Source organism: Notolepis coatsorum, assembly GCF_963971535.1.
Source record: "Notolepis coatsorum genome assembly, chromosome: 19".
Classification (NCBI taxonomy): Eukaryota; Metazoa; Chordata; class Actinopteri; order Aulopiformes; family Paralepididae; genus Notolepis; species Notolepis coatsorum.
This window is the reverse complement of record NC_140183.1, coordinates 44,981,383-44,991,902: the sequence shown is the minus strand read 5'-3', so window position 1 is coordinate 44,991,902 and position 10,520 is coordinate 44,981,383. Positions and strand designations below refer to the sequence as shown.

The following is a 10,520-nucleotide window of genomic DNA, read 5'->3' as shown; positions in this document are numbered from 1 at the left end:
GCGGTGGCAATAACACGCAGGTCTTACGCGGGACTGAAGAGAATTCTGAAAGAAAACGGAATGAAATTCCAATCACCCATGACCTCGCTAAGGATTCACTGGAAGGAAGGGACGGTGACATACGCGACGGCGCGGGAGGCGGCGGGGGAGATGAGGCGACGGGGGATGCAGATGGCGGAGGACGGAGAAGGAAGGAGACAGGAGGACCAGATGCTGAGCCTGCAGCAGAGATTGGAGAAAGCACGCAGGTGGTCCAGAGTAGGAGACCGAAACCCGGGAGAGGAGGGAGGAGAGAGGAGAAGGCCGAGGTGAGACGTGACAGACCGAAGGCGGAGACAGACGAGGAGGCCAGAGACGGAGAAGGAGGGGAGAGGAGGCGGGAGGAGACAAACGGATGAGTACACGCACAAGAGATTGAAAAAACTATCCAAATAGAGACAAAATATAGAAACTGAAATAACATATACATGAACACACATTCCCAGGTAGAGGCAGGATATAGGAACAAACATAACATAAACATGGACACATAATACACATACTGATGAAGGAAATAAATGGAAATATAATTAGGTATAATAGACGGAACGCAGAACATATTGAAACAAATACATAGACACACGCTGCGAGTGACACAGTTGGAAGGAATTAAGGGGATAAATAAACATCACATAGAAAATAGAGGGGAGGAAAAGAAAGTAAGAGGGGTACACAGAGGACACCACACACATGTTTAGGAGGAAGGAGAGACATTGGAACATATGAGCCACATTGAGAGGGACCTAGGAAATGGGGATCTTTGAACAGAATGAAAGACAGAGCGCTTTTGACCAGGAGCTCGACAGCACTAAAAACAGTAAGAAGGCTGGACAAATATGACGAGCAGATGGGGGCAAGGGTTTCAGACCCCCAAGCCGTCAGGAGGAGGCCTCTCACTAGGAGAGCAGCTACTCCTCACCCACCAGCAGGGGACAGGGGGGGACAAAGGGACCCCCCGAACGCCTTGGGAGCACTTTATGTAAAGTTTATGTTTTTTATTTATGTTAATCATTATATGTATTTGGTGAAGAGAGCGGAGGCTACAACCGGAGGGGGGAATAACTGTGACATGGGGGGGACTAACAGACGAAAGAAGAAGAAAGATGACAAAGGTTAAAGGGATAAAAATGATGTCGTTAAACGTTAATGGAATGAATAATACGATAAAGAGGGGCAAAGTGATGTTGAAGTGTAAAAAAAGTGAGATGGAAGTGATTTTTTTGCAGGAGACACATTTGATAGCACAGGATCATGAGAAACTGAAAAGATTTGGATATGAAAATGCATACTATAGTTCCTTTAAACGGACCCGGAGGAGAGGAGTAATTACGTTAATCAAAAACACAGTCAAATTTGAATTGATCAAGGAAGTAAGAGACAAGGAGGGAAGATTTGTTCTGGTGAAGGGGAAAATGGAGGGTCAAATGGTAACGTTAGTGAATGTGTATGCACCACCGGAGAGTGAGAGGGAGCTATTATGAGAAAAAATTTTATATGATAGTGACGGAACTAGAAGGGATATTGATATGCGCGGGAGATTTTAATGTGGTACTGAATCACGACATAGACACCACGAGTACTAAGAAGAGACGGACACAAATCAGCAGATATATGAATATTCAAATGACGGAAATGGGAATTACGGACGTTTGGAGGGGGATGCACGCCATGGACAGGGAATACACACATTACTCACACCCACACGTGACATATGCGAGAATAGACTATTTTTTGATGACGACGGGGGACAGTTATAAGGTACGGGAGAGTAGAATAGGAGTAGCGGACATATCGGATCACAGTGCCATATATCTGACAGTAGATCTAGAAGGGAGACGGAGGAACGCGATCTGGAGGCTAAATGTAGGAATACTAAATAACAAGGGGGTGGTGAGTCAGATCAAGGAGGAGATAGCCAGGTATAAGGAGGAAAATGACAACGGGGAGGTAGACCCGAACATTCTATGGGACACACTGAAGGTGGTGATAAGGGGGAAATTGATGGAGAAGACAGCAATGCTGAAGAAGGCCAGAACAGAGACATATCACAATCTGATAGGGAAGCTGAAGGATCTAGAGAGGAGACACCAGATATCAAAAGAACAAGAAACGCTCGGAGAAATCAAGGAAGTAAAGGCCAGGATAAATAGGGAATTATTGACGGAAATAGAAAAGAAAGCGAGGTTCATGAAACAAACGTACTATGAAGGGGGACCAAAAGCGACCAGACTGTTGGCTAGGAGAATTAGGACGCAACAGAAGCTAAACACGATACACACAATAAGGGATACAAAGACTAATGAAGTATTGAGGGACCCAGCTGAAATAGAGAGGACATTTAGAGAATACTATGAGAAGCTATACACACAGCCAAAGGCAGCGGGAGAAGAGGAAATAGAAGCTTATCTGGAGAAGCTAGAGTTACCATCGATAGGGAAAGAACAGAATGAAGAATTAAATAAAATAATTACGGAACGAGAAATGGAAGAGGCAATTAGTAGAGCTAAAAACAACAAATCTCCGGGGAGCGACGGATTCCCATCGGAATTCTACAAGACATTTAGAACAGAATTAGCACCCATGTTAGGGGCGGCATTCAGACACACGATGGAAGAGGGCAAAATGCCCCCCTCGTGGAAGGAAGCCATAATCACCACGATACCGAAGGAAGGGAAGGATAGAGAATTATGTAGTAGTTTCAGACCTGTGTCCATACTCAACGTGGATTACAAGATGTATACATCAATAATATCAAAAAGATTCGAGACGTTTATGCCAGACATTATAGATGAAGATCAAACTGGATTTATTAAAGGGAGACAGACACAGGACAACGTGAGAAAGACATTACACATAGTGGAGGAGATACAAAAACAAGGAGGTAGTGCGGTATTGATTAGCCTAGATGCAGAAAAAGCATTCGACAGTGTGAGTTGGACATTTTTATATAAAACATTGATGAGATTCGGACTGAACGGGAGGGCAATGAAGATGATCAAGGCGCTATATCAAGAACCGACAGCGAGGGTTAAGGTGAATGGCAGCCTGACGGATAGAATCAGATTAGAGAGGGCTACCAGACAGGGATGTTGTCTATCACCAACGCTCTTCGCAGTTTTCATAGAACCACTGGCACAACTGATCAGACAGAACGAGGACATCAAGGGAGTAAGGATAAAGGGAACGGAATATAAACTAGGCCTATTTGCGGACGGCGTGATAGTATACATGAGACAACCAGACAAGAGCTTCCCGGCACTGATGGATCAACTGAAGGAATATGGCCACTACTCAGGATACAAACTAAACGTGACAAAGACACAGACCTTAGCATGGAACTATACCCCAACGACGGAAATTAGGGAACAGTACGGCATAAGATGGGACATGGACAAGATTAAATATTTAGGGGTGAACATCACGAGAGGGGTGGGGAAACTGTTTGAGGCGAACTATACACAGATAAATCAGAACATCAAGAGAGACTTAGAGAGATGGACAGTAATGCCCTTGGACTTCAATTCAAGAATAGAGGTCATTAAAATGAACATACTATCAAGATTACTGTACCTGTTCCAGTCGCTACCGATACAAATACCACAGAATCAATTCAGGGAGTGGGACAGACTGATATCGAGGTTCATATGGGGCGGGGAGAAGATCACGGGTCAGATATAAAACACTACCAAAGGAAGAGGGAGGGATGGCAGTACCCAGCCTACAAGATTATTATTATGCAGCACAACTGAGAGCAGTGACGTGCTGGTGTAACGACAGATATGAGGCAAGATGGAAAGACATTGAAAAAGAAGGGGAGGGATACAAGATACAAGCTCTGGTGGGAGATAGGGAACTATTCAAAGAAAAGGAGGGACTGTTAGATCCAATCACCAAATGCACCTTGACCATATGGAACAGAGTAGTAAAAACACACAAATTGGAGAAACAGACAGGGGTTCTGAGATGGGTAGCACATGACAAGAGATTCAAGCCAGGGAGGTTGGACCACGGATTCAGGAGGTGGGAGAGGGGGGGGGGGGGGGGGCAACAGCGATATGCAAAATGATAGAGAAGGGGGAAATGCAAACATTACAAAAATTAAAGGAGAAATTTGGACTAGAAAACAGGGACCACTTCAGATATCTACAGATTAGAGATTACTATAATAAAGAAATAAGAGGGGACAAGGACGAAGAACAGAATGGAATAATTAGGATGATAGTAAGGGCATACGAAGGAGAGAAAGGAAGGGTAATATCAGCACTGTACCGGGCTATAATGACCAGCAAGGGACACACGACAGACTACATAAGGGAGAAATGGGAGAGAGAACTAGAGATAGGAATAACAGGGAAGGAATGGGGTAACATATGCGAGGTGCAACATTCAACAACAGGATCGAGGATATGGAAAGAGTTTGGATGGAAAAACATAATCAGATTCTTTATAACCCCAGAGTTGAAGGGAAAATATGCACCAACACAAAGAGCATGCTGGAGGATGTGTGGGAAGGAGGGGGCAAATCACACGCACATATTCTGGGGATGTCAGAAGCTGAAGGGGTATTGGGAGGAGATAGGGGAGGCAATGATCAGAATATTAGGATACGGATTACCACAAACGGGACTGGTGCTTTACTTAGGGGACCTGACACACGAGGGAATACAGGGGGGGGACAAGTATTGTAACGGAAAAATATCTATGATAACAAGAGAGCTGTTGAAATAAAGATGAAAAACTGCAAAGCAAATACGTTTGTTCGTTTTTAATACGGCCGGACACAATGTAACAATACAAACAAGTTGCAATGTCAGAAAGTGTGATGATACTCTGGTCTCTCAACATTATATACTCTAGTTCTTGGGGTTCCGCCTCCTCCTCCTCCTCCTCTTCTTGCTGTGTCAGGGTGCTTGTGTGTGTGTGCGTGCATGCGCACATGCATGTGTGTGCATGTGTGAGCGTGTCTATGTGTGTGTGTTGCAGACGTGTGTGTGGGCGTGTGTGTGTGTTTTCAGGAAGTGAAAATGGCACAGCCTGCAGTTTGGCGTGTATGGCTTGGAGGAGAAGGGGGGGTTGAACCGTGAACTTGACAGTTGGAGGTGTCGTAAATACGTTGTCAGTTAGTTTCATAGGTTAGTTCCATAGGATACTTCTGCTTATCAGAGATCACAAAAGAGTCAAGTGTCTGGTTCTTGTGTTGCAATGTACATTGTGAAATCTTGGTGCATACATCCGGCCGTTTGGAACAAAGGGCATTATGTGCTTTAGCATGAGAACACGAACAGGCCATGGTCTCAGACATACCACGTTTGCACAATGGGCCCTACGGCCGTTATAGGCACAGAGCTGGGATTGTGGACGCAGTATTTAGTCGTATATCAAAAAGGGCTATTCTCATTTGGGGTGTCATACGAATTGTTAACAGGTTAAGGTCTCAGATATGGTACATATTGTGTCGAGGTCACATGATAAAACACAGGACGTCAAGATGTCACGAAGGCAGACACAGTATAGTTAGTGTCTAAGGTCAATGTATTCTTTAGGTATGTAATGCAAAACATGTTAATTGATATTTCCATTACAACTCCACCCTTTTGATAATTTACTTATCAACAAAGTGAGAAGAAATATGAATTTACATGCCAAGACCGCGAAACAAAGGGAACCAAACACAGCAAAAAAAAATCAAACATAGCCACCAAAGATTAACATAGTCCCTAAAGAGCAAGCAAACGTAACACAAAGCAAATCCAAACATAGTCTACAAGGATTAACAAAACACAACATCTAAAAACAAAGCAAAGCAAACATAGCCTCTAAAGAACATATCCAAAACAATCGTAAAAAAAGGTAATAAAAAATAGAAGGCACATGAGGTAGATCGTGTTATACCAGAAAAATGTGGCACACATGAGGTAGAAAAAAAGTAAGCGACAGTGTTAACACAGGGTCATCGCATCAGTTCTAGCGTACTTACTCCAACATAAATAAAAGAAAGGCGCCAAAACCGAAAGAAGACCCGTATTGTGATATCAACAGAATGGTTGTAAGTTTGTGTGGGACGTGGTGAGGTGAAAAACATTATGATCAGGCTCTTACAGTATGGCAGAGTCAACATACGCCAGCGCACTGTACAGAGTCGGATAACAATCCTTACGTGTCATCTCCAGTCTCATGTAGTTGAATGGTCTCAAAAACCCTCCCATCAGTTTTAGCCCCTCACCAACACAATCAAACATGTCAGCCCACTGCGTGGAGAGGCTGATAACAAATGTAACAACAATGGGTCACTCTCCATCTCCAATTTTACGCAGTTGAATGGCTTCAACACCCTGTTCAGAATCAGAGTCAGAGTCGCTGAGCAACTCGAGGATTGTATCAGCAGATGCATACTTGGAGTGAACGTATATCTGACGATGGAGAAGGGTGGTAGTGACAGTACGTGCGATAGAGCGTGTCAATATGCCGCGCGCGCAAGGGACAACACAACAGGCGCACAGAGCGACAAGGCCGACTAGGGAGACGAGAGCTGCCATGAGAGCCAGGGCGAGAGCCTTATATTTACCGAACGTGTTTGCAAGCCAGGAGGTCAGGGAAGTGTCAACGCCAGAGTTAACGGACATCTCTGTCCTGAGGGAGCGCAGGCCTTCCAAGGCTCTAGCTACTGAGCCGTCCGGGGCCGTCGAATTAGGGATGTACGTGCAGCAACTGTCTGAGAACATTACGCAGACGCCACCCTTTTCGGCCAGTAGCATGTCGAGGGCCATCCTATTTTGAAAGGCCATAGTGGAGGTGGCGTGCAGTTGTTCGGCCAGCCCTTCCAGGGCATCAAGGGTATGATTTAGGAAGATTTGTTGATTAAAAAATATGTAATTCAACCACGCTACATTCTTTGATACGGTAATGATAGGGAAGAGTGCCTCGATACCCGCCCAAACCTCGTTGCGCGCCTTGAATTCATCAGGGACCCCACGCGGAACTCCAATAGCGTCAATATACACACGGGCATCCATGGAGCCTCTGGGGGTGAGAGAGCGACGCATACGGCTGATGTCAGGTTTATCAGGAGAAACTGTGCCAATAGCGACAGGAAGCACCAACATAACGGGAGTACAGGTGCCAGTCCAGTTAGCGGGGAGGACCTGGATTAATTTAACACGCGAGCCACAAGCCCACCAGACGTCAGCTCTAGGTCTGCTGGAGGAGTTGAATGAGGCCAGAGTGGGGGTATAGGCAGGAGACTCATCGAGGCCGGGAATTAGCGTAGAGGTACCATTAGCGTGCATATGCCAAGTGTAGACGCAATACGGGAAACGACCTCTGAAGCGGCCTTGGCCAAGTCTATGTGCAGAGAAACACTCATAGATACCGCGGGCAAATTTAGCAGGGGGTGGGGCAGCGGGTTCAGTTGGGGTGGGTAACAGCAGTAGTGTGGAGCATATGCCGTGGGGCAGAGTTAGGGAAGGCTTGTCAGCTTCCAGGAGACATCGCACACCGTTGAGGGATGAGGTAGAGTTAAGGGGATAAGGGGATGTGATGAGAGTGGGTTTGCTAGTAGCACAAATATAGCATTCAGCACCGTTGGCGTGCTGAGCCGCGGTATATGTTGCCCATTTCATCCACTGATTTTCATTAGAGTTATCAGTCTCGAAAGCAATTGTCTCTAGTGTGTCCTGGAAGTCTAACACGCGACCCCGCACTTTAACAGAGTTACTCTTATCCTTAGGACCGTCTGTCACAGCTTGGACGACTGTCGGGGGTCCAAAGGTAGTGCGTAGTAGGGGGCGAACGATGAGTGTGAGTTCCTGATATATGTCGGCCGCGCCAGGTTTATCTATAGCACACCAGTATTTCCCCCCGTCGTTCATCTGTACGTTGCGGATTACGATCTGGAAGGAATTCCCGATCGATGCTGGTATTAGGGAATAAGAGCTAGCCGACGGTAGGGCAGTAGATACTATGATATCTGCTGTTTTGCAAGGATCCCTGCAGAAATACCTGGGGACCATGCTAGAACCGTAGTTTGTAAAAGGCCCACACCTAAATGCTGAGGTGGTGCCTTGGATCAGAACGTAACGCTTGGGGGGTGTAGCATGGCTGGAGGCGAGAGGGATGGGGGCGATGACGAGGGCAACAAGCGCCAGTGTGAGGTGAGAGAGGCCTATGGACTGTGTGCCGCGACGTAAGTGGCGTGGGAGAGGGATGGGATAAAAAGGGATGGGAGGGGGAGGTGGAGGGGTAGAGTCTGCAGCACGTGGCGCACTCAGTGCCGCGAGCGAGCTGGGTGACAAATTCAGTGCCGCGAGTGAACGGGAGTCGGTGTCTAAGGGTGTGTTTAAAGGGGGCGTGGGGGACGGAGGTGTGGGTGGCGGAGCCAGGGGTGTATTAGTGCGCGGGGCACAGGGGAAATTCATGATAACGGACACCATACGTACCGCTAGAATGACACAGATGGTGATTGAGATGGAGATTCCTGCACACATCAATATGACGATCAGAGACGTACATTCGTTGTGTGGTGTCATTTTATAGGCCCACCTGTCAAAAAACATTTCCGGAACACCAAACCAAATCAAAGGAGATATTACCAGTGTTAAAGACAAGGAACAAAATAACATTGACAGTCGTGTGTGTCGGTCTAGGAATCGTATTCTGCCTTTGCTGTCTTCACCTCTGTCGCCGGGCATGTCTTTCTGTCGTTCGTGCAGGGGACGTTTTTGACTAGAGTGGGATGTGAGAGAGAGAGAGAGAGAGAGAGAGAGAGAGAGAGAGAGAGAGAGAGAGCTATTTCACAGTATATGTTTTCGGAGGGAGGCAGGGGAAGAGGGTCACAGTGTTCGTGGTAGATTGTTCAGGTGTCGTAACAGTGTTTATTTATTAGAGGAAAAAGGGAGGAGGTGTACAAGCGGGAGTGAGAGGAGGGGATTTTGGGCTCTTCTTTGGAAAAGGATCAGACGGTAGAGCAGCACGTGGTTCACACGCTGGGTGGGGGACGAAGCGCTGGCCTGCTGCGCGTCTGATACGGGTGCCTTGGAGATGCGGGGGGAGTGTGCAGAGGAGTAGGCCCGGGGGTCACTGACGGGGTCGCTGCAGGCTGTGGGTTGACCTCTGCAGCTTGTGGATCGGCCTCTGCAGCCGTGGGGGTGGTCGCTGGTTGGCTGGGTTTTGGTGGTGGCACCTTCCTGCAGTGATGTACGTGGACCCAGGAGGGTCGCTCAGCCACCTTCACGGCGGTGTGTGTCGTCAGCAGGACCTGGAAGGGTCCCAGCCACCGTTTGGAGTTCCACTGCTTCCGGCGGAAGTTTTTGATGGTCACGAAATCCCCTGGTTGGATCTGATGGAGTGGAGAAGAGGCTGGGTTGGGTAGCGCCGCCTCTACCTGAGATCTTATGTTGAAGAGAGATCTGGAAAGATTGATACAGTATGTTAACAGTTGATCCTCACATAAGCCTGTGGAGGGAAGGGGGGGACTCGGAGGACCTACTCCCACGGAAGGGGGAACGGCGAAAAGGGTTTCATAGGGAGACAGGCCTGTGCGATTTCTTTTCCTCATTCTCATATACATGAGGGCCAGGGGCAAGACTTTAGTCCATGGCAGCCCTGTCTCTGCACATATTTTAGCCAGTTTGTTTTTCAGGCTCTGGTTTTCGCGCTCAACGGCGCCACCACTGGCCGCATGATAGCCACAGTGGTACCTGACGTCAAACCCCAGGTAATTGCTAACCTCGGTCAAGGCCTGATTCACAAAGTGACTTCCGTTGTCGCTTGACACGCGAGACACTAGCCCCCAGCGTGGAAAAATCTCTGTCAGGAGTGCTTTGGCCACTGTGGCAGCAGTGGCGTGTTTGGCGGGGAAAGCCTCCACCCATTTTGACCACATATCAACGATAACAAGACAATATTTCTTGTTTTCAGATGGGGAGAGCTCGATAAAGTCCATCATGAGATGTTCAAATGGCCGTGTGGGTTTCTGGTGAGCCGCCGGGGTGGTTTTAATACCGCGTGCTATGTTGTGGTTCGCACATATGACACAGTTTCTACAATAATCGCGCGCTGCGACAGAGAAACCTTTGGTGAACCATCGAGAAGTGATCTCCCTTAACATAGCTCCCTTTGATGCATGGTCACGGCCATGGCTTAGCTTGCAATATGGGAGGAAAAGTGTTTTTGGAAGACATGGTCTAGAATTTGGGCCAAGCCAAATGTTCCGTGTGCAGTGTGCGCCTGCTTTAGTCCAAATGTCCTTCTCTGCTTGTGTGGCGTTGCGCTGAATGTGAAGTAGGTCCTTCCTGTCAGGGGTGTGTGTGTTTGACTCAGGCGCTGTCTGTACTAAAGTCACTGTCACAGGGGCTCCTTCCCTTTGAGGAAGTGGAGCGGTGCCTGCTAAAGGAGCCCCATCTTCAAATGGAAGTGTGGAGGCGCTTTTAGCGGCAGCATCTGCTCGAGCGTTTCCCTTAGAAATGCTGTCCGTCTGGTTGCTA

General features: G+C 47.5%; 1 protein-coding gene across 1 annotated transcript in view; it reads left to right on the top strand.

The window, feature by feature from the left end:
* Positions 1–9,993: 9,993 nt before the first annotated feature.
* vwde (von Willebrand factor D and EGF domains) overlaps positions 9,994–10,520 on the top strand; it is a gene marked incomplete at its 5' end in the record, with an annotated part of 74,652 nt that continues 74,125 nt past the window's right edge. Inside the window, one exon of the mRNA XM_084336633.1 lies at positions 9,994–10,012. Within this exon, the coding sequence (XP_084192759.1) occupies positions 9,994–10,012 (19 nt within the window). The remainder of the gene's footprint in view (positions 10,013–10,520) is intronic.